General features: G+C 37.6%; 1 protein-coding gene across 1 annotated transcript; it reads right to left on the bottom strand.

Annotated features, from left to right (window-relative positions):
• Window positions 1–3317: 3317 nt before the first annotated feature.
• LOC139934439 (uncharacterized) lies at window positions 3318–14840 on the bottom strand. The gene is made up of 13 exons (XM_071928675.1): window positions 14744–14840; window positions 13897–14010; window positions 13677–13790; window positions 13501–13614; window positions 13287–13400; window positions 13072–13185; window positions 12807–12920; window positions 12445–12558; window positions 12182–12295; window positions 11555–11668; window positions 7763–7888; window positions 6813–6879; window positions 3318–3444 (listed from the first exon to the last, which is right to left on the bottom strand). The coding sequence occupies exons 1-12, from the start codon at window positions 14838–14840 to the stop codon at window positions 6848–6850; spliced, it is 1281 nt and encodes a 426-aa protein (XP_071784776.1). The 3' UTR covers window positions 3318–3444; window positions 6813–6847.
• Window positions 14841–24624: the final 9784 nt, after the last annotated feature.

Here is a 24624-nt window from a genome sequence, read left to right as displayed (position 1 = left end):
TTGAGACACCAATAGTGAGAAGACCGGTCTTTGACAATTTCCAACAGTGCCCGATATCTTCAATGTTTTGCAATGTCTTTGTTCATCAGCCCTTACACCTGAAGTCAATTTAAGTATCTGCTTACTCTCGAAGTCTGTGCTAACTATCACCATTCTTTGCTTACAGGGCCAACGCCGATTTTTTTTTTGCGCTATCTGTAGCGAAAATTCCCTACTAACAATCGTTAAATTACGCTTGACGTAAGCACCAAAGTCCCTGTTTCCTTAGCGGTAATTATTTGCTTATGTTTGGTATAGAGCCATGCAAATGAGGCAAAGTCATAATCTTTCACGAGGTGTGTTTTCAACACTATGAGCCAGTTAGGGCAAGTTCAATTAAAGCAATTAATAATTTTATTTCCGTAGTTCCTGCTTGTTCTTCACTCAAGATATGACTTTATCTTTTAAAAACATCACTATAAAAACATATTTTGGTCCGTATTTTGCTTGTCACTGCACATCATACTGTCATTATCGTTTTTCACTTTTGATTAGGCTGTGCACCTCTTTTCCTTTTTTTTGTCACACTAAAACTGTTTTAACTAAACATTAAATAGATATATCTAGCTAATCCAACGGCTAACCATGTTTAGGTTTCATGGTCATTCTTATGCACAAAACAACTTATTTAACCTCATGTTGGATAAGGACATTCGATTCCAATTTGAGGCATACACGTTTAAATAGCATTTTACGCAATAACACTCATGGGGCGTTTAGCCATTTGCGAATGAATTTAATTTAGCAGAGATAGACGCAGCTAATAATAATAATATCGAAGTCTTATATAGCGCACGTATCTACCAAACAAGGTACTCAAGGCGCTGAGTATAATATACAACCTTTCAGAAAGATAGGTTATTGCAGTGATGAATTCTGAGACCCAGTTATTTAGCACCTTATAAGGGTTTACAAGGTGCTACGGCGCATTTAAAGCAGGCACAACCGGGAACACCGGGGCGAACCCCTTCTCTTTTCGATAAGTGCACTGGGTTCTTTTACTTGCGTTACACAACACATGGGACCAACGGTTTTACGTCCCATCCGAAGGACGAAGCAATGGTTAAGTGTCTTGCTCAAGGACACAGTGTCACGGCTGGGGATTCGAACCCACACTCTGCTGATCAGAAACACCAGAGTTTGAATTCGTTGCTCCAAACCGCTCGGCCACGACACTTCCAGCTATTGAGATTAGTGCGAATAACTGATTCAATCTCGACAGTTTCGAGTTGATTGTTATTGTATTAGGTTTTAATCGCATAACGCATAAAGAATGACTGCTTACACATTAAGCGAAATTGAAATGTCTTGAGGGGCTTAAATTATCACGAAAATTCGATTACGTCGACTTGACACTGACTACTTATTTGACCGGGAAACCTATATTACTTCGACGGATACAAATACTGTTTACATATTAAACACACACCTTTTTTTTTCTTTTAGAACAAATTACATTCATATAATACAGTTATGAAAAGACAAAATAAAGCCACATGCAAACTCAAACAGCTATTTTTTATAATTAAATTTCAGAAATAAAATAGTTCGCCACTAAAAGTGCAGGTTTTACAATAGCTGTGTTTGCCAAAATGCGGCAATTACAATGTGTAATGTTTTGCCTTACGTTGTTTAGAGAAATTTCCACCTTCATAGCGAAGACTGGAAGTTAAGCTGACAACTGCCTTCATAAGCAAAATAATATATTCGGTGGAAATCCGTTTTCAATTTGTGGCAGTGAATGACACGGTGGTACTCTTAGCTTGGGTGCAGGATTCAAGCTGACGGAATGGTGGCCATCGTATGAGCTGGACACTCATGCCGTCGATTGATTTGTTACTTAACCTTTGTTGAAAATATACCAATTTCCGAAGGCTATAATCATGCTGCATCAAAAATGAAATACGTCCCAAAATACGGCAAGTAGTCTTGGTAATGTTTTGTCCGAATGCATCAGTTCGAAGTAGTGCATCATTTTATCACATCTCATTTTGGGGGGAAATTTAATATAAAAAACTGCACTTAATTACCCCTTTAAATCTATTTCATTTTGGATCTACCAATTTAAAGATCGATTCTCGTTTTATTGCTTTAATTATAAGTAATACAACACACTAATTTGGTTTGCCCCAGCCTTAAAATTACTAGTGTGAATGCACAATTATAAAAATAAAAAAACTTGCTACACATTAAACGTTTCAGAATTAAACATCTATTGCCGAATTCCTGTCCCTAAAACTACTTTTGTTTGCTAGCATCGTTTACAGTAAAACAAATTCGCTGTATCTTTGCGTCCATCAGTGCAAGAAACATTACATTGTCCCCATTAGTTTTAATTGATTGATTTGATTTATCTTCAGTTGAGATTCATACAACACGAACCTTGATATAGTGTACACATCTTGATTGTTTATACAATTTGGCGAAAATTGTCATGAGTTGAAAGATGGCATGTTCCGTTCAGCGAAGCGGAGCCAACATGAATAGATCATTCGTTCTTTGAACGAATGCAAATATTTATTCAGAAAACATACCTCAGACAGTTTCGCTATTCCTATTGGTGTAAGCGCGTCACGTGTGTGTGTATAAACCTTTGTTTATGACCAGTAACAAGTGTTGAAACATGGGCGTGACACGCGAGCTTGCACCTGTTCTTATTAGACAGTTTCTTTATTCCTATTGGTCGAACGCAGCGGCTGAACCACGGCCGATCTAGTTATTTAATTCTATATCTATGTGAAACACGGTTGTGCCACATCACGCGATACGCGCGACGCGCACAGCATTCCCTTTACAAGGAGTTGTTTACCCGAGGGCGGCGGAGGGCTTTACCATTTCATAGCTGGAGGGGTGTTGTGTTGAAAGAAATCATTGAACAATTATAATTTTTGCATTTATTTTACTTTTTGACAAAAAAGTGCTTTAAAACATCAATATTTATGACAACTGTTAACCACTTAAAGTTCATACACTGTGCTGGGACATCGTAAGTGAGGTTGCTCCCTGGAGAAAATGTCATAGAGCAGACTAAGCACAAACATAAGCTCAGCACAGCGAAATAATGCTAATCAGAATTAGGCTACCAGACAAAACACTTACCGTTAACATTAATTTTGTGTCTGGTACCCTGCTCATTAAGCAAATAATTGTAAGCAAAATATTATGAAGAAAAAAAAACACAATTATTTTATTTTTGTTAGCTTTACTAATATCTTTATTAGTGTCGATCGGTCGTCATCTCAGCCATTTTAACACCAAGTTTCTTTAGCGACATCCTATCACCTCAAAACGCATACAGGGTCCTTGTTGTCCGGCCCAGGTAACTGGATAGATACGCAGATACTGGGCGTGCAACACCGACGAAAACTCTTTGGTGAATGGGGAATATCCATTCAAGAGGGAGAACTGTTAACAAAAAGATACCAAGCCATGAGTGAACGTGAGGATTGTCCACATTTGGAACTGTGTATTCAGACACCTCACTCTTTTTTCGACAACTCACTCTGGAATGCCACTTTCGGTCCCCAAACATGTATGTTGGCACACAGCGTGCCGGACTAACCACGTGATGTCACTCATGTCGCAACCCTCTCAATACACAACTGTTGTCCAACTGTGCAGTGACCGTTACTGGATATAAACAATCCTTTTGACATGTCCATAAGGAACCATAAATTTGACATTATCTCACCACATTGTGCACTTTCATCGTTTAGTTTGTGTTAGTGCGACGTTTTCAGGTAAGTGCTGTGCAGGTAGGGTGGTGTAAATTAAGGATTAGAAGTCATTTTGTGCAGTTTCAAAACGCTCGTGGGTTTGCATAAGCTGCCATGTTAGATCAGTGACTGCACATTGGGTTGTGATGAAATTGGACTAAAAGTAACCTCCCCTAGGAACATGTTGCCTTGGATCAGACGAGTTGGTCTAAGCGTTTGAATCTGTTTGTTATGAAATCTACATGGTTGGAAATATATTTTAAAAGTATTATACATTGTTCCACAAAAGTATCACTCATTTACACGGTTTTCGACTAACACGGTCGGTCTTTTTTTGGAGTAAAAGGAAAACCTAGCAAATTCGAGGTATGTTTGTGTAGATCATTCTGTTCTACTTTTAAATTACCTTTCTAACCATTTGCATTTCACCACAAACGGTTTAAAACGCTTTTCAAAAACTGTCAGATTTTAACCTCATGGAGACATGTGTATATAGTATTTCCCTCCTCAGTAGCTGTGAGCTTAGTAATAGTTTGCTGACCTCATGAATAGTTCATCAGTAGGCAGGGCCAGTAGGTAGTTATTCTGTGTCTTTGGTATTTATTTAAATGCTTTACCTTATTTGGGTCTGCAGTGGTAAGTTACCCCCCCCCCAGAAATTCCTTAAGGCATTATTTTCCGTTCAAGTATGAAGTTTTGAATGGGTGACATTTTTGGGGTATGTTGAGTACATGGGTGCGGTAAGGGATAGTGAGGGTATGCTAGCTGTGTGTTTGATAGGGGGTGGTCATTCTAGCAGCGTCTTAGATGGAGAGAGGATGTGATCCCAAATCTTTGTGAGTGTGCGCCATTGCTAAATTCAGAGCAGACTTTCAGGCTGCTATTAATCGTATGGCAAATTGGTTGAAGTGAGGAGACAACAATTCTGAGAGCTGGACTTCAAGAGCTACACTATTATGGAAACCGTAAGTTAATTTCTTATTTTTATTGCATGCTTACTGCATTTCAAACTTTACTTAAATCAAGTGCATGATGCTATTTTTGTTCCAAGAAGAAGTTTAGTTTTAAATTGATGTGGTTTGGAAAATGCAAGTCATGGCTATTTTCAATGCTTATTATTACATTTCAAAAGGCGTGTTCATTTAATTATCTGTTGTTTTGGAACTTGGAAATGTTCATCAATTTTTGTGTAAGAAAGTTTATGAAAGATTCATGGAAACCTTTGAGCAGTTTATTATTTGTTGGACAAATTTATTAGAAGATTTTGGGTTACTTTTTCCAACAAATAGATGGTTTTCACCCCTGGGTGTGAGTAATTTGAAGACGGAGCGCCATATTGAGTGTCGGCCGAGGCTAAGACGTCCCGAGTCATAGTTGCTTCATTGAGCAGCAGAGGGCGCAACAACTTTGTGAGAACTTTGTGAACTTTGAACTTTGTGACTGATTTGAGTTTACTGTGTGGAAGCTGGGATTGTCTAGCTTTAATATTTGTGGAGTGGAAAGTGGACGCCAGTCGCCTATAATCCGGTGAGAACGTTTTCTTTACTTATTATTGTATAACTGTTTACCGCTAATGTGAAATATATTTATGCGGAGAGAATTAATAGTCCAAAAGACACAACTGTTATTACTTATTAATATTATCGTTGACTTTGATTGAGTGTGATCATTAACCTATCTAAAAAGTGTGTATTTGACGCCAGTGTCCCCCTTTGATTTTTTGAAGGGAGTTGTTATTTGTAAATAATTTGTGGGGAGTAAAATCTGCCCCAAGTTCATAGCTGAACTTTGCTTGTCCTTTGTGTGTAACAAAAACGTTAACCAGGCTTAGAGCAGTGAACACTCTAGAGCTGTGGGTTTGGGGATTTCTTTGATTGTAAAAATTAAGTACATGTGCCTCCAAATTTTGATCGAGGGCATAGTTTGTGTATATTAGAAAAGGTGCCATAATAAAGGTAACTGGGATTAATTTATCCAGTCAGATAGTTTCCTTTAATTGGACTAAGGCTCGTGTCGGCAAAAATTGGACACAGTCTGTTTTATTTTTTAAATAAAACAGACTGTGTTCAGAAAGGTTTTTAAAAACCTTTCTGAATTTGAGAAGGCCTTTTGGAACAGGTCTTGACCAAAGTATTTAGATCATTTATTGATTTTGATTTAATTTTTTACCGATTTGTGAGATAGACTGAACTTAGTGAAGGTTGGAGAGAAGTGTTAATATTAAAGGCAGTGGACACTATTGGTAATTACTCAAAATAATTATTAGCATAAAACCTTATTTGGTGACCAGTAACGGGGAGAGGTTGATGGTATAAAACATTGTGAGAAACGGCTCCCTCTGAAGTGCCATAGTTTTCGAGAAAGAAGTAATTTTCCACGAATTTGATTTCAAGACCTCAAGTTTAGAACTTGAGGTCTCGAAATCAACCATCTAAACGCACACAACTTCGTGTGACAAGGGTGTTTTTTCTTTCAATCTTATCTCGCAAGTTCGATGACCGATTGAGCTCAAAATTTCACAGGTTTGTTATGTTTAGAATTTTAGGTCTCGAAATCAAGCATCTGAAAGCACACAACTTCGTGTGACAAGGGTGTTTTTTCTTTTCTTTCATAGATGTCTCGCAACTCCGACGACCAATCGAGCTCAAATTTTCACAAGTTTGTTATTTTATGCATATGTTGAGAAACACCAACTGTGAAGGCTAGTCTTTGACAATTACCAATAGTGTACACTGCTTTTAAACTTGTAATTATTTATTGTTAATATGTAACTCTTGTGTCACTTGTCTATAATTATTTGAGTTTTCCTTGATTGTCTTTCGGTCATGGGTGCCTTGCGGGGTAAGCTGTGACAAAAACCATCTCGCCCGATCCAAGGCAACGTGTTCCTTTAATAACCAAGTGACAACAAAAACACAAATTAAAGAATTTCACCTCAACGTCACAGCTCCCTCGCTAAGCAGATTTGTGTTTAGCATTAACAAGACATGATTAAGGTCTGTAATTCTTGTGCTACATATTCGTGATTGGGGTTATTATTGACTTCACAGTACTTACCAGTTGGACACTTCCATTGGATGTTGTCGCGTTTGTCAGAGAGGATGAGTTGTATCCGTGCGTAACTCTGTAGGTTTCAACATAGTGGGTGCGTCCATTGTGTATAATCAGACCAGCAATGTACACTCTAGCGTTAAGGTTGACTTGTATCCATGGATACGAGTCAGTTTCAACTGAACACCACCCGTTCAAAGAAGCTAGAAGAAAGAGGTGAACATTAAAGGAACACGTTGCCATGGATCGGTCGAGTTGGTCTTTGAAAAGCGTTTGTAACCGTTTTTTATAGGGTAGAAAGATGTTGTAAAAGTAGAATACACAGATCCACACAAACATGACTCGAAATTGCGTGGTTTTTCATTTACCTCGTCGACTAGCACGTCGGCCATTTATGGGGGTCAAAATTTTGACTCCCATAAATGGCCGGCCGTGTTAGTTCGCACAGTAGAAGGAAAACCACGCAATTTCGAAGCAAACTTGTGTGGATCATTGTATTCTACTTTTAAAACATCTTTCCAACCATATGCATTATATAAAAAACGGTTACAAACGCTTTTGTTTTGACCAACTCGTCCGATCCAAGGCAACGTGTTCCTTTAAGAACGTAAAGATACAGCTGTTTGGGGTGTACCTCTGCTTTGAGCAACAGAAACATTCGATTTGAATATTCTCGTTCAACGAGTATTGTCTTTGTATGTTCTGGTTTGATTGAATTTTCCTTTGGGGGGGGGGGGGTCGCCCATCCGTATATTTATTTCAATGTTTGTGCTATTGTATTTGTCTCAATATTGTTTGCAATTCTGATAACAATGAATTCATCTCGGCTACATTGTTAAACATGTTCTTTCTGCGAAACCTTGCAAAAGCAGAGGACATTTTTAATCTCTCTCTTGGCATTATGATGTTTTCACTCTTTACTTGTCATTGTGTCTAAACATTACTAGGAATTGTACCTTGGGGGTCAGGCCTTGCTTTGGTAGCTCCATGCCAATCGTTGTAGTCCGTTGATGCAACGATATTGGCATCGGGAATGTATCCGCTCTCCATGCCGAGAGGTTCCCCAAGTTCAATGGGACAAACTAGATGTTGAGAAAAATATAATAATAATAACAACAATACTAATATAGCTTTCTTGACAAAAAAAAACAACTTGCTTTGAGCAAGAAAGAAATATAGTAGATAGGAACTGTTTGGTTGCAAAGACCAGCTATCAACAAAGTAATAACGGAAACAGCCAAATCTGAGTGAAAAAAACGCATTAACAGTCGGTGTTTTAGTCAAGACCGCTACGACAGAGACCGAAACCAAAACCAGCATGTCCAAGGGGAAGACCGAGACCTTCGAGACATTCACATACATAATAATAATGAATAAAACCAATTATAATAGTAATTATAATACGTAAACAAATAATCGGGCAGCAGAGACTCACTGTCTACAGTGTGGATTGAATACTTTCAGGCGTTTGATCTGAACCTCATTTCGTGATAGAAAGTTTAAATAAAGTGCTTTCAGATCCCATATTATGCGCAAAATGTATTTTAAAATCGGCCACTTAGAGACTTTATGTACAACTTATGCCTGGCAATCGTGTAACGTATAGCGTATGTGCCGTACAGCTAGCGAGCATTCGGCGTTTTAGGAACTTATGGGGGGGTGAGTATATGTGGGCCCCTTTGCCTGCTTGCATTTTCATGAGCCTGTTGTAGAAAAGTCTCTCAATAATTTTAGAAAAGCGAAGAATGGAGGTAGGTCTGTAATTGCTGATGTTATGTTCATCACCGTTTTTGAAGACGGGTTTGACTTTAGCAACCTTTAGATTGGAAGGAAAGGAACTATTCGTAAAAGTAAGGTTGAATATGTAAGCAAGAGGGCGAGAATTAACTAAAGGAAATTACAGAATTTAATCACAGAAGAGTTTATGCCATCGAATTATTTTGTGCCATCGAGTTATTGATCCTTTTTTTTACAAAATATTATGGTATAATAATATAGGCGTTCGGGTCGTGTAATATACAAATATTGACTGCTTCGAGTGCTATGGTTAAAGCTATGACTCCCGAGGTGATCCCCGGAGCGTTCTATTTTTCCGAGGCGAAACCGAGGTAAAATAGAACGCTCCGGGGATCACCGAGGGAGTCATAGTTTTAACCATTGTACGAGTAAAAGCAGTCAATATTTGTTGTATAACACCCAAAAAAATTCTAAATACTATGTACTTTTAAGTTACAGACCTGAATCCTACAATCCACGGACGACGCGAATACAGATTGCGAAAACTTTTACTGTATGGCTGCATGTAGTGTCATGTAATCCGAAATGGTTACAGACTATTAATTTATCATTCTAAAACACGCAACGGACGCACGCCGTGTGATAGTCTTCGGAATAGCGCTTGGCAAACCGATGCACTATCACACGGCAAACTGATGCACTATCACACGGCAAACCGATGCACTATCACACGGCCGTCGTCTAGTAAAACTAAGACATATCATGTGACGCGCTCTAAACCAATGAAAAGGCAGAATATTGGTAAGGGGTGTTATAATCTTAGATAAGACGAAGAAGATGTGATCCTTAGAAAGGACGATATTGTCGAACACCATGCCGAAACTTTGAACTTTGAAGGAAGTTTTGACGACCGAAACATGCTTGAATATGCACCTTTATTGCGTTGCGGGTTGGAACCGAGAGCAATCAACTCGGATTTATCACCATTTAGTTTTAAACAGCCAATAAAGGATGAACTCAATATTTCAACTATTACCTTTTTATGGCCAAATAGACATCGTAGATACCAGTTAATAACCATTTTACTCTCAAAATTTGCATTTAGTAATAAAAAACTCGAGTCAAAAATGCACCCGGCCGCCTGGCTTTTTCAGCCGAGAGTCAAAAACGGCTTATCTGTTATAATGACCCCTTGACGCCAGTGACGATTTTCCCCTAATTGCGTTTGAACACAGTTCTCTAGCTTTGGCAAACTGAGGGCGCTATTTTCCACATCAAATAGCCGCCACTGACGTCACGATTCCTTTGTCTCGCGGGTTTGTTTGACCCCCGGTTTTTGTAAAAATTTGGCTTGGAGCGTTTGGAGAAAAACCCATTTTTACCATGTTTTAACGTTAGGTAAGAGACTCGTTATATTTTTGTTATGTTTCCTATAGACTGCAGCTATTAGAAAACTGTAATATCTATACAGTTCAGATCATCCTTTATTGGCTGTTTAAGTTGTTGGACATACAGTCACGGATCTTGTCAATGCAGACTCTGTTTCAGATTGGTTTGGGTTTAAGGATGTTGATACTTTATGCAACACAAAACAATAATGTCCACAGGTTTACATTAAATTAAAGAAATGATAGTAGAAACCTGACCTGACCTGAAAATACGTTTTTTAAGGCGTCAATTATTTTCGTGACTTGTTAAAATTAAAGCTTCTCAGACAGTAATACATTATTTTAAAGCCATTATACACTTTCGTTACAGAAAGAAAAAAAAAGTTCACAGATCTACAAATAATTTACAGAGTTTACAGAATGTAATGGGGAAAGACTTCTTTTGAAATATTACTCCATGAAATGCTTTACTTTTTGAGAAAACATTAAAACAATATCAGTTCTCGATAGCAAGAATTATGAGGATTTATTTTAAACACATGTCACGACACGGCGAAACGTGGAAAAACAAAAGGGTGGCTTTTCCTGTGATTTTCTCCCGACTCCGCTGACCGATTGAGCCTAAATTTTCACAGGTTTGTTATTCAATATATAAGTTGTGGTACACGAAGTGTGAGCCTTGGGCAATATTGTTAATACCGAGAGTGTCCAATGGCTTTAAGGGAAGCTTTCTATCATGGTTATCTTCAAACTGTGTAAGTTCATTGTAAAATGTGGGCAAAGTGGTGTGTGTCCTACAGAAATAACCCAGACCCTTTATAAAGGATAGATCAGTGAGCTGTCGGAATAAAGACAATGGTGAATATTATGACTGTGTATTATGCTTTCTCAAGAAGTCCATTTGCTAATCAAACAAAACAGAAAAGGAGAACCAGTTTTCCAGTTGAGAAAAAAGTACACATTTAACTATTTTCATTAATCTTTTAATTGTTGCTGGTTAGGGTAAAATGCTTCATCATGTGCTGTTAATACGGGAATCAACATGTGGTAAGGAGGTTTTCAACAACGAGGCCTGGTTCTTGATAATTTTACCGAGACGAAGTTGAGGTAAATTATCAAGAACCAGGCCTCGGCGGGTTTAAACCACTAGTTGAAAACAGATTCAGCACACTTTGATTCTCATTCATAAATACCTTTTTGGTTAAAAGGCGTAATAAAGTAAGAAACTCTGTAAAACTTATCCGTGTTCGAGGGCTTGATGAGCTCTGTATGTTTCCACCTCCATGGCATGTTCAGTATACGTGTTGAATGTACATGTACGATGTCCGCACGCGTGTTTTTCGGTTCCGTTCGTGCGCATGCGCGTACAGTCTTGGTGCATATTCGCTGGTTTTCCTTTCACACACAGCGCGGCCAAATCACCGACAGCGCCTGCATCGCACGTAACAAGAAAAGTCTTGCATCATGACTAGTGCGGACAACCGGTTATAAACACTGATCATTACCAACGGTTTAAACACCCCCACGTGACGCGCTCTCCACCAATTGAAATAGCGAAACTGTGTGAGCTATTCATGCATACTTTCAATTCAAAGGTAATAACCCTCATAATAAACTGTTTACCTGATGAGCAGTTTACACCTTTATAGTCGCCAGTACAGTTACAGGTAAAACTGTTAACACCGTCCGTGCAATGGCCGCCGTTCGGACATGGATTAGGGCTACAGTCATCGATGTCTAAAATAAAATAACAAGATACATGTATATGTATGTGCATATTAAATCTGGTGGACATCCAGCACAAGGCGCAGATGCGAAACAGCAGCAAGCATTTTTGTAAAGACCCTCTGGTCAGTTCAAAACGTAAAAAATGTCACCAAGGTTAGCAATGTTATTTATTTGATTAAACCAGCTTTTAAGTCGACGAGGTTTGCTCAACCATGTACTCACTGGAAGCACAAGTACTTTCCTAGTAGTCTGAAGAAAGAAGGTAAATAGGCCTATAGTGTGATCCTAAAAAAAATAGCAATACAAAAATAATAATGATAAATAAACCAAGTCGAAAAGTGTTGCTAAACCTTGGTACACGTAAATCGGTTCACATAAACTACACAAGCACCTCTATTCAGACATGGATTGGAGCTACATTCATTGATATCAAAGATGAAAGGGAAAACGCATAAAGGGAAAGAGTGTTATTTTTTCGAAAAAAAACCAACAAGTTCGAAAAATGGTGGTTAAAGTACTTACTTGCAGCGCAGGTACTCTCCTCGTAGCCTGGAGCACACGTACACGTAAAGCTGTTCACACCATCCATGCAGTGACCTCCGTTTCTACAAGGATTGGAGCTACATTCATTGATATCTAAAGATACAAGGACAGAGTATAAGTTAATAACGAACTTCGAGAGAGAAAACAATGAAAACAACAAAAAAACATAGTTCCCATGTAGACCAGTTTTGCAAAACCCTACTTCTAATTTATTTTTGTGTTAGCAAAACCCTGGTACTTACTGGTAGCACAGGTTCTCCCCTCGTAGCCTGGATCACACGTACACGTAAAGCTGTTCACACCATCCACGCAGTAGCCTCCGTTCCTACAAGGATTGGAGCTACATTCATTGATATCTAAGAAAAATATGAAGGAAAAAACAGTGTGTAAAAGTTAAAAGTGTTAGGTTTGTTTTAAACAACCAATTTTTAAAATGGCAAATTTCCTCGATAATCACTTCTCTTACATGTGCACCTCTGTTCAGACATGGATTGGAGCTACATTCATTGATATTTCAGATGAAAGGAAAAACGCATAAAGGGTAAGAGTGTTATTTTTTCGAAAAAAACCAACAAGTTCGAAAAATGGTGGTTAAAGTACTTACTTGCAGCGCAGGTACTCTCCTCGTAGCCTGGAGCACACGTACACGTAAAGCTGTTAATGCCATCCATGCAGTGACCTCCGTTCCTACAAGGATTGGAGCTACATTCATTGATATCTAAAGATACAAGGACAGAGTATAAGATTAATAGCGTACTTCGAGAGAGAAAAAAATGAAGAAAACAAAAAAAAAACATTATTCCCATGTAGACCAGTTTTGCAAAACCCTACCTCTAGTGGATTTTTTTTAGCAAAACCCTGGTACTTACTGGTAGCACAGGTTCTCCCCTCGTAGCCTGGATCACACGTACACGTAAAGCTGTTCACACCATCCACGCAGTAACCTCCGTTCCTACAAGGATTGGAGCTACATTCATTGATATCTAAGAAAAATATGAAGAAAAAAACAGTGTGTAAAAGTTAAAAGTGTTAGGTTTGTTTTAAACAACCAATTTTTAAAATGGCAAATTTCCTCGGTAATTACTTCTCTCACATGTGCTCCCCTCGTAGCCTGAAGCACAGGTACACGTAAAGCTGTTCACGCCATCCACGCAGTGACCTCCGTTTAGACATGGATTGGAGCTACATTCATTGATATCTTAAGATAAAATGGAAAACGTATAAAGGTAAATAGCGTTATTCCTTCGAAAAGCAAAACAACTTCAGGTCGAAACTTTATGCTAAACCCTGGTACTTACTTCTACCACATGTACTCCCCTCGTAGCCTGAAGCACACCTACACGTAAAGCTGTTCACGCCATCCACGCAGTGACCTCCGTTCAGACATGGATTGGAGCTACATTCATTGATATCTAAAGATAAAATAAAAAGATTGACAGTGTTATGTTTTCTTGAAAAACAGCTCCCAACTCACCTATAGCACAGGTACTTTCCTGGTAGCCCGAAGCACACGTACACGTAAATCGGTTCACGCCATCCACGCAGTTACCTTCGTTCAGACATGGATCAGAGCTACAATCATCGATATCTAAGATGAAAGCGAAAACGTATGCAGATAACAATTAATAGTGTTATTCCTTCGAAAACCCTAGTAACTTCAAGTCGATTTTGTTTTGCTAAACCCCGATACTTACTTGAAGCACAGGTACTCCCCTCGTAGCCTGAAGCACACGTACACGTAAATCGGTTCACGCCATCCACGCAGTTACCTCCGTTCAGACATGGATTGGGGCTACAGTTATCGATTTCTAAGACAAAAAAACAACAACATATTTTAACTTAGTAAACATAACTCAAACTTTTTTGTCTGTGGTATTGTTTTGACATTTCACAGCCTTGGGTGCAAACGACTTATATCTAATTGTTATGCCTCCCTCACACCTGGCGAATATGCTAGCGATGTGTGCTGACGAACGGAAGTTTTGAAAAATGCTCAAACTGCTCATTATTTTGTATACGCCATTGGTAACTTTGACAACGCGTGATTAAGCGTTGGCAACGTTCGTAAATGCATCGGCAAGCGTTGGTAAGCATTCGTAATATTATTCGTAATAAGACACTGGTAAGGAGAGGGCCGACCGAGGACAATCGAGGGGTGAGACCGATATAAAAACATTTACTTTCTAATCGCCATTTTTAGACAAATTCAATGCGAAATTCAAACATATGATTTATATGAAATTTATGCCGCCCCACACCGTGATGAATATGCCAGCGAATGTGTTCGTGCAAATGGACAATTCTGAAAATCGCTAAAACTTCGCCGTGTCTTCGTAAGCGTTGGTAACAAATTCGGAACATTCACAAGTTACTCTCCACCTCCTTGCTTAGATTGTTTAATTTAAGAAGTCCTTCCTTAAATGCCATCGAATGTTGTGAATGTTGTTATTAAGGCATTTGTAATTTTCGCCGAGTCTCCTTAAGAATGTCTTATCACAATGATTTGCCAGTGTCTCTCGAAATGGCTTATTAATACTTTACCTGGGCATTTAAAATATCCCTTAATCTCTTCCACATCGTCTGTAAACATTGGATTATCGGTATACTCTGGTTCCCCGTTGCGGTGTGATCTCATCATGCTTACACCACCAGGCCTGAGGCTCGTACAGGCGCAACGGTCGACTCTCTCTGCTGGTTTAACCCATCGAAGTTTACCCTGGCGATCTTGTTCTTGATCTAGATAACACACTTTAGCAGCTACTTCTTGGCATCCAAAGTAGGCTGTGAAACATTCCGAAAACAACATTACTATTATTATTATTATTTCTATTATTTGTTGTTCGCCTGTGAATGGGCACTTTGGGTTAAGGACATTTGCTAAGAGAGAAAGCAAAAGGGGGCACCACCAACCTCCCATGCCCCCCTAAAACAAACTTTAAAAAAAAATAAAAAACAGTAGACAGAATGCGCTCACGTGACCTGAGATCGGTATTACACATCAACAAAAGGCCTACTTCATATCAATGTGCGACAAGACATGATTATAGCTACATTTTTTCAATCGAGGCTTTTTTTTCTCATAATTGCTGAAAAGTAATCTACAGTTTGTGTCATGAGACCCTTTGATCCACATGATAGATTCTTACAATCAACACATCATCGGAAAGTTGGTTAAAAACTCTAGAAACCCCTCGCAGACATGACCCCATTTTGAAAATTCAAAAATTCATGTATAAAGAACTACGAAATTCCCCCATTGGTTGCGCGTAAATATTTTACACGTACATTGTAGTTCACCACTGTATGCGGTGCACTGTGGTGCATGGTCACGACTGGTGACCTTTTCTTTGACATTTTTATCTGTCTTAACCGGAAGTGACTGTAAAATGCTTTAAAAAGGCGTTATTCAATGGATTTTAAATTGAAATGCAGAACATCTTTTGATGCGATACAATCACATAATACAAGTCTGGCAAATCTGGCTGAGCTGATTTAAAAAAACAATACCGATCAGAGTCACCAAAAAATAAGTGCGCCCTCCAGTCTAGCGGCAGATTAACAACATCTAAAAATACACTTTTACAAGATGTTTGTGTTAGAGTTTATGACAATTGTTTCAAAATTGCATACATCCTTCATAATAGCAACTAATCTGTTGAGTCTTAGCTTGATGACATCATCATTTGTCACGTGGTATTGCACGTTCGACTGAGGTGTAACTTGGTTTATTGTTGGTCAAGAACATTAACTTCTTGAACTCGAAATGATGTCATGATGACAATTTTGCAATTTTGTGCAATTTTGATCATTTATTACAAATCTTGAGAACAAAGCAAGGGGCAAAATTTGTTTTAAGCCCGGTTCATACTTCCTGCGAATGCGAATGCGAAGCGAGTTTAACGTGAATTTGACGTCACACCCTCCTTTCGCAGCAATATTCGCAAGAGAGTAGAGCAGAGTTCAACTGCTGCGAATTGTTCGTTGCGAATTTGTGACGTCAAGATTCGCTTCGCATTCGCATTCGCAGGAAGTATGAACAGGGCTTAAATCACACCAGGGTTTTACTCCCGGAAAAGGAGTTATCCTTAATTTGTTTTAGAAGCTTCGAGGGTAGCTGTTAGCTAGAGTCGGGCAACTTTGCGGTCTCCCGTTGGCACAGCCCGACTTCAATCCGTGCAAAACGTACAAAAACCACGGCGCGCAAGCTCGCTCAAACCTCCGTAATAATACATAGTGCAACCATACTCTCACGAAAACCTCTTTGTAGTCGAACACTAGAGGTATCAAACACAAAATCTGTCTAAAATCATTGTCACAACATTCACCTTTGTTAAAAGGAATTCGTGTTGAGTTAATAAAATTGTTTTTATCTCAAATACAGCCGATTATGGTCCACTGGACATACTAATATCTAGTAGATTCATGTTTCTGGCTAAGAACAAAATACTCGTATGAATGCAAGATTTTACAGCCCTTGTAAAAAAAATATATATACAATTAAATCACAATCTTACTTTATGTACAACTTTGTGTCTACATTTAGGTCCGGGCGACATTTAGGTACAGGTTTGGGGCTACATTTAGGTCCGGGCGACATTTAAGTACAGGTTTGGGGTTACATTTAATTCAGGCGACATTTAGGGCCTCGGGCTACATTTAGGGGCCGCACAAGCGTGCGTAAGCGTTGGCAACATTCGTAAAAATAAAAGGCATTGGCAAGCGTTGGTAAGCATCCGTAATATTTTCGTATGGTATGGTAAGGAGAGGGCCGACCGAGGACGATCGGGGTTGAGACCGAGACGGCAATATTCACTATTCAACCGCCATTTTGGACGAATTCAACGCGAAATTCAAATATTCATCTTCGCAAGAACATTCGCCACTTTGTAAGAGCAGCAATACGAAACGCTTCTTAAATTTCAGCGAATGTTGTGAAGACGGTAATTCCCCATCGAGTTTCGTAAGCCATTGGTAAGCCATGGGTTCTGTTGATAAAGCGTGCGTATAAATGCGTAAGATAATGGCAAGGAAAGGTTAAAGGACGACCGATAATGTATTCACTATCAAATCGCAACTTTTTGGCGAATTCATCGCGAATATCAAATATTCATATTCGCAACAATATTCGCCCAAGTGTGAGAGTAGCAATGGCGTCATCATTATTCATTCTTATCTTGAAAATGTTCATGAAACAGAACGGAACTCTTCTCTGCACTATTGATCAAGTTTGAAATTGAATTGAAACTATACACTGAGCAGAGAATTGAACCTCAATATGAACCAGCTGTTTGGACGTCATGCTGACGTCATCAGTTGCCGAATAACAAGGTTGTTAAACTTGAAACAGAGGATTATTTAGCTTTTTGCTTTATGCCATGAAATGTAAAAGCTAGGAAGATCGAAGGTTGTCATATTATGATAGATCACGATTGGGGCAACATTTAAAAAGTGTATGCAAAAATGTATGACCTCTCCTTTCGGTTGTACTGTACGAAGCTGATGACGTAATGATTGCATCATCCGATATTGAGTAACATTAATCAAAGCTAGTATTTGGAATTTGCACTTATCGAAACGGTCAAAACCTACGAACACTTTTTAATTGATTTCATTAACTAAAATGTTCTGACACCAACATTTCAATGACTCGACGAAACCCGAACACCAAGTGTTTGTTTCAACAAACAATTAATTCTACTTCGGTTCATTTTTTCATAAATATTTTTCTGAATAATATTTCTTGTTCTCAGCGTCCCCTTTCAGGTATCAAAAGCAACTTTCCAAAACTCGTATAAAATTTAAACCTCACATATTGTAAGATATTGACAAGGATAGAAAACCATTCTAGTGACGTCATGGTGACGTCGTCTTTTCTTGCATTGTAAAAATTCAAAGTTTCTTATTTCAAAAAATCAAAACACTAATTATTCTCTGTTTTTTGTTTTTCTTTCTTTTTTTAGATGCGTGTCCGTGTTGATTACATTTCAAAAATTCATTTAATTTTTTTTCATTCCAACTACCCTGCACCGATGTGTAATTTATTTCATTTGCAATCGTTCTTTGTATAATATTAAAAGAAGTTCTCAACATGTACAAAGCCCAGGAACATCTAGGTGCCGGAGTTTACAAAAACAGCATTAACCACTTGTTCAACAAATTTTAATTTTCATTGCAATTTCTTAGCCTTGGTACGAAATGGTTGACGTTGCTTATGCAAGAACCACTTAATTCAATTACGACGCCGTTTGCCAGAGAGAACACCACAATTACTAGCTTGCCTTCATTATACACTTTGGTGAAAAATATAGTTGCTGTTGCTATAGACACCAAACTCCTTTTTAGGCAACTGAGAACGCAGTCACTGAAATAATTAAACCAAACAAGCACGTCTCATCATGCTGGTTTTGCAGAATCAATATCTCAATCTTGGCGATTTTTAAGAGACATGGTGACGATACTGAAAACAAAAATTTATAAATTGTCCCTAAATTCGTGTACTCGCTTTGACCATAAATAAATTATAATAGCTTTGTTCAATATCACTATAGTTCATACAGTTATGGTGGCTGTGTACACGTTTAGTAACACCTCCGTTTTCTATTTAACCCTAGCCACTGTGTTGTCTTAATGAGTTTACACTGCCCTAGTTTTGTAATAAGTAAACATCAGGAGTGTTATGTAAGTGTGTATACGACATAAACCAAGACGTGTAACGGTTAAGAGTTAGTTCAGGTAAATAGTTGACATATTATTTGCTCACGGTCAAAAAATGATATTTTTTGTATACTTTGTGGGTGGAAGGGCCTTGGGGTGCAAGTAAACAAAATTGCATTTTCGGTTCCATATATAGCCTGTTGCCATGGTTACGGCTCATTTTGTTTTTTGGCCAGTTAAGGCCGATTTTTGGGGTCTGAAAAACTGGCTTTTGGCTTATTTTTACAACTCCACCCCACCAAAATGCAAAATTATTCAGAAAAACCTTGTTTATCACTTCAAAGTATCATCCTTGGCCTTCCTTGAGAAGAAAATTATTGCTTTAAATATTACCCTTGTGCCATTTTTGCATCGTTTATTACAGTATGTTTTTAGAACTTGCAAAATCGTAATTTTACCCTAGTTTTGGACCCCAGAATGACAACTTGCCAGGGGTCTCAGAAAATTTTCCTTACGGCTGTGGTTAGGGCCAACATTGATATTCTCATATCTGGTGAGAAAAACTTGGGCAATTGTGTCCTGTTGTGACAGTACTGCCTCAAAACTTTTTTCCCAAAACGTGAAAAAAGCTTTTTAAGGGTCGTTTCAAATAATATTGACATACGTGTCCACGGTGAAAAAAAAATGGAAAATTTTTCTTATACTTTGTGGATGGTAGGGACTTGGAGTCCAAATAAACAAAATTTACATTTCAAATCATTATATAATACGTTGCCATGGTAGCAGTTCATTTGTGTTTAGGCCACTTTAGTCCGATTTGGGGGTCTGAAAAACTGTTTTTTAGTTAATATTTAATGTTAACTCCACCCAACCAAAAAACACAAGTATTTCATAAAACCTTTTACATCACTACAAATTATCATCCTTGGCTTTACTTGAGACAACAAATTATTGCTATAAATTTCACCCTTGTGCTATTTTTAGAACGTGCACTAGAGTATGTTTTTAGAACTTGCAAGATCAACATTTTTACCGTATTTTTTCCCTCACGGTGGAGTTCCTTTCAATTGTACTGTTGCAAACAATAACAGAGTTGGTTAATTGAACGTGATAAACAATTCAGCAGGTAATGTTTCACAATGTGTTTTGTTGGTCGTTCTCAGAGACATATATACAAAATATGACTTAGTTAGATAGGGAATGGAAAATATAGTCAAACTAGGATGAATAAATTTTTGTCACTGCAATTGCATCTTACTAATTTAGGTTGAGCAGGTGCAAGTATTTACAACTTCTTTCAATGTTGTTTCAATAAAGGAACACGTTGTCTTGGATCGGTTGAGTTGGTCTTTGAAAAGCGTTTGTAATCGTTTATTACAAAATGCATATGGTTGGAAAGATATTTTAAAAGTAGAAAACAATGATCCACACAAGTATCACCCCAAAACATCTTTCAAACCATATGCGTTTTATAACAAACGGTTACAATCGCATTTCAAAGACCAACTTGACCGATCCTAGGCAACGTGTTCCTTTTAAATGATCTCTTACGCTCATCTTGCAAATCGTTAGTATCATTGTTTTTAATAAGATCTTGGCAAACCTTTTCCAACACTTTTGAGCGGACGTTTTTTAATTTCCCAAATTTGTGTTGGACATGATTGGATGCTCCAAACCATCTGCAGCCAAGAAACTATATTGTTTATGATCTCTATCTCTATGAAAGGTTTTACATTTGTTGGCAGGCAGGGACCAAGGAGAGAAGGCCCCGTATTAAAGACAACTTGTAAAGAATGCGCACTCTACTTGCAATGGGAATCATACCCAGATACAATAGGTAAAGTAGCCAAATCAAGAACTCTCAGTGGGCAAAGCATTGGTTATGGCTTGGTTGGATACCATTATGTTTAAATAAAAACTTTTCTTTACTATACTTGAGGCAGGTAGTGTCACAACAGGATACAATAAACCCAACTTTCAAAAAAGAGGCGCTATTCACAAAACATTGTTTTATGCAATGTCAATGAATATTATTTGGGCTGGGCCGCCAAATTCAAAAAATTATGTAATCAATAGTTCCTGATCAATGTTGGGTAATCCACTAAACCTACAGAGTGCTTAGGAAGAGCTGCAAGATTGATAGAATTATTACTTTTTAATGTTATAAATTCAATATGAAGAAAAAACAATTCAAAATGCATTTTCTGTTTTGGGAAAAAAAGTAGATTTTTGAGACAGTACTGTTACATCAGGATACACTTGCCCAAGTTTTGTTTACCAGAAATAAAAAGATCAATTTTGGCTCTTATTAAAACCGAAAGGAAAATATTCTGAGACCCCTGAAAAAATGAAATTTTGAGGGAAAAAAATATGGTAAAAATGTTGATTTTGCAAGTTCGAAAAACATACTCTAATGCACGTTACAAAATAGGTTAAGGGTAAAATTTATAGCAATAATTTTTTGACTCGAGCAAATCCAAGGATGATACTTTGTAGTGATGTAAAAGGTTTTCTGAAATATTTGTGTTTTTTGGTGGGGTGGAGTTGTAAATAGTAACTAAAAAACAGTTTTTCAGACCCCAAATCGGCCTAAAGTGGCCTAAACACAAAATGAACTGCTACCATGGCAACGTATTATATAATAATTTGAAATGTAAATTTTGTTTATTTGGACACCAAGTCCCTACCATCACCTGCGGACACGTACGTCAATATTATTTGAAAATAGGGCAAAAATAGGGCAAAAATTGCGATTTTGCAAACATACTCTAATGCATGATGCAAAAATAGCACAAGGGTGATATTTAAAGCAATATTTTTTTTTCTCAAGAAAGGCCAAGGATGATACTTTCTAGTGATATACTAGGTTTTTTGAAATAATTTTGCATTTTGGTGGGGTGGAGTTGTAAAAATGAGCTAAAAACCAGTTTTTCAGACCCCAAAATCGGCCTAAAATGGCCAAAAAACAAAATGAGCCGTAACCATGGCAACGGGCTATAGATGGAATTGAAAATGCAATTTTGTTTACTTGCACCCCAAGGCCCTTCCACCCACAAAGTATTAAAAAAAAATCATTTTTTGACCGTGAGCAAGTATGTCAATTATTTACCTGAACTGACTCTTAACATACAGAAATCGATTTTTTTTTTCAGTACTACAGCTGTATATTGCTGTATAGTTATGAAATACCAAATTTAAAGTTCACTATCGTCACATAACAGCAGGTACACCTGTAAGTATTCCGAAGCTTTGCATTGTGCGGATAAATAGGAAGAGACTGTACATGTATAAGATAGCAAATTGCAAGTGCAACCATATCAGCTATTTTCAGAGCTACAACTCACCCACACCCACCCCCCCAAAAAATAAAAAATAAAACAAAATAAAAATCAGGTGTTCAGGTACTCAACCCGGCCACCACAATTTATTTTTATTTGTGTACATGTTCGGGAGTTCAGCCCGGAACACCTCTTAATATTATTGATGCTTCAGTTTTCATGGTTTACAAACCATGTTTTAAGATACCTCCGATTTCATGTTTTGTAAATCATGATTTTCACGTTTCAAATTTTATGGTTTATAAACCGTGATTTTTCATGTTTCAATTTTCATGGTTTATAAACCATGTTTTTTAAACCATGATTTTAATGCTTCAAATTTTATGGTTCATAAACCACGATTCTAATGATTCAAAGTTCATGGTTTATAAACCATGTTCAAATTTCATGGTTTACAAACCATGATTTGTAAACCATGAATTTGATGCTTCAATATTTATGGTTTATAAATCATGTTTTAAAGATGCCTAAATTCCATGGTTTATGAACCATGATTTATAAATGTTTATTGCATGTTCATGGTTTGTAAACCATAAACTTACACACAACAAATACTAGTGGTATGTAAACCATAAAAATGATTTGGCCACCCTTTCTTTTTTTGTTGTACATCTAATTGCTATAAACCATGGAAAAAACATGCCTTTAATGTGCCAAACAATTAATTGACAGACGGCGCCCCATAATTCTTAAGTTGAATTTATATACTACATATTTACAATTGATGCATGCATCCAAATTAAGACTCACCGAAGCGAACATGATTTTGCTGCTAGTTTGCGTTTTCTTTTTTTATTTATGTGCAACAAATGTCAACTTCTTTGCATTCAAATTAAAGATGACTTATGGCTTTATGAGAACAATTCGAATTAATGCTCCTTTTAAGCACATAAGTTGTCTTTTGTAAGAGGTGTATCCATGTATTTTGCATATTTATTTACATCATAGTCCAAGTCGTGAGCTTGTACGTTTCGAAAAAAGAAAATATTGCATTTTTCCGGCAATGCCGACCAAGTGTATTGCTGCTGCAGCTGGATGCAGCAAAACAACTAAAGATAGGGTCAGTCTGCATGGCTGGTCAGACTCACAAGAGCAATAGTGCCTAGTGGTCCGGTCCGACGTCCTTTTCATCGGTGCGCAGCATTATCTCTTCAAATATCGCGCCTCGATTGACGTCATAAACAGCGCCCTCTCGGGTCGGGCCTACTCTTAAATTCGTAAATAAGATAAGAATAATTGTTTGAGAACCTTAGTTAATTGTTCATTTACATTTCACTCATCACAACTCATATAGTATGACAAAAGCTTTATTTTGACAAAATACCACTTCGAGGTGACTTTGAGTTTAAGTCCGCACCCGATAACTTTAAAATGAAAAACTAATTATTTTGCTTCGGACTTGATGTGTTTTTGCCCTGGTTATGTTGTCTTTGTTTTAATGTATACATGTTAACCCATTTCGAGTTAAAATTTAACCAAACATCTACATTATTCACTGCTCTGTTCCGACCTCGGGCAGCCATCTTTTTAGCCAAAGTTGTTTTGGCGTTTTCTTGGAAACAATGCCAAAAAAGTTTCCCTCAAAGTATCCGCCTAAGGAATCAGAAAGCACATAACATTGATCTTGAATTTGAATGTTAAAATTGTGAAAAATGTTTGCTCTAAATGAAATTGTATGGTTGACCACGTCTTTACGATAATTACTGCGGCCTACACAATTGATTCATCTGATTTGACCAATGAATGCTAAACTAGTTAGGTTGAATTACTCTGTTTGACTATTGAATGCAGATTCAACGGTACATTCGTTTTCAAACTAAATTGAATGAGCCACGAGTTAAAGAGAATAGATTTTGCAGACATTGGCCGGGGAAACCTATAAACGGCTCCCTCTGGAGTAACAAAGTTTGTGAGAAAGACATAAATTCTCACTAAAGAATTTGTAATTCGATACCTCTGTCTCGATTTCAAGGTATCTCAAAGCCCATAGTTTGTATGAAAAGGCTACCTTCCCCCCCCCCCCATTTCTCTCTCGCAACTTCAAAGATTGAGTTAAATCTTTTACAGGTTTGTTGCTTTATGCATAAATTGAGATACACAATGTGAGAATACTCGACTTTGATAATTACCAATGGTGCACAGTGTATTTTAGCTTCGAATAGAGTAACCAAAGAAGCATTGTGTTTACTTGTTTGTGTAATTATTAATATAGGTTTTCTCGGTCAAATTCGGCAAATGAGCAGCCAATTTCATTTTCAGGCGCTCGAATTAAAGCTATTTTGCCTCTCCGGTTTTTACTGCGTTTCAAATTCAGAATTCGGTCATTCAATTTCGTTTTGAGACATTCAAGTTCCAAAACACTCATTCTTTTTCATGACACACTATCATCATTCAATTAAGCAAAGCTGGTTCGACTAGAGATTTTGCCGA

Source organism: Asterias amurensis, chromosome 3, assembly GCF_032118995.1.
Source record: "Asterias amurensis chromosome 3, ASM3211899v1".
Lineage (NCBI taxonomy): Eukaryota > Metazoa > Echinodermata > Asteroidea > Forcipulatida > Asteriidae > Asterias > Asterias amurensis.
The sequence above is the reverse complement of the archived record's forward strand: the minus strand, read 5'-3'. Positions and strand labels throughout refer to the sequence as shown.

What these genes read in the sequence shown, in the direction of transcription:
- LOC139934439 (XM_071928675.1), bottom strand. Translation starts at nt 14,840, where the DNA reads ATGATGAGATCACACCGCAACGGGGAACCAGAGTATACCGATAATCCA. An exon ending in GGGGAGTACCTGTGCTTCAA is followed by an intron (nt 13,791 to 13,896) that starts GTAAGTATCGGG and finishes CTTTCATCTTAG; the next exon opens with ATATCGATGATTGTAGCTCT. An exon ending in GGAGAGTACCTGCGCTGCAA is followed by an intron (nt 11,669 to 12,181) that starts GTAAGTACTTTA and finishes ATTTTATTTTAG; the next exon opens with ACATCGATGACTGTAGCCCT.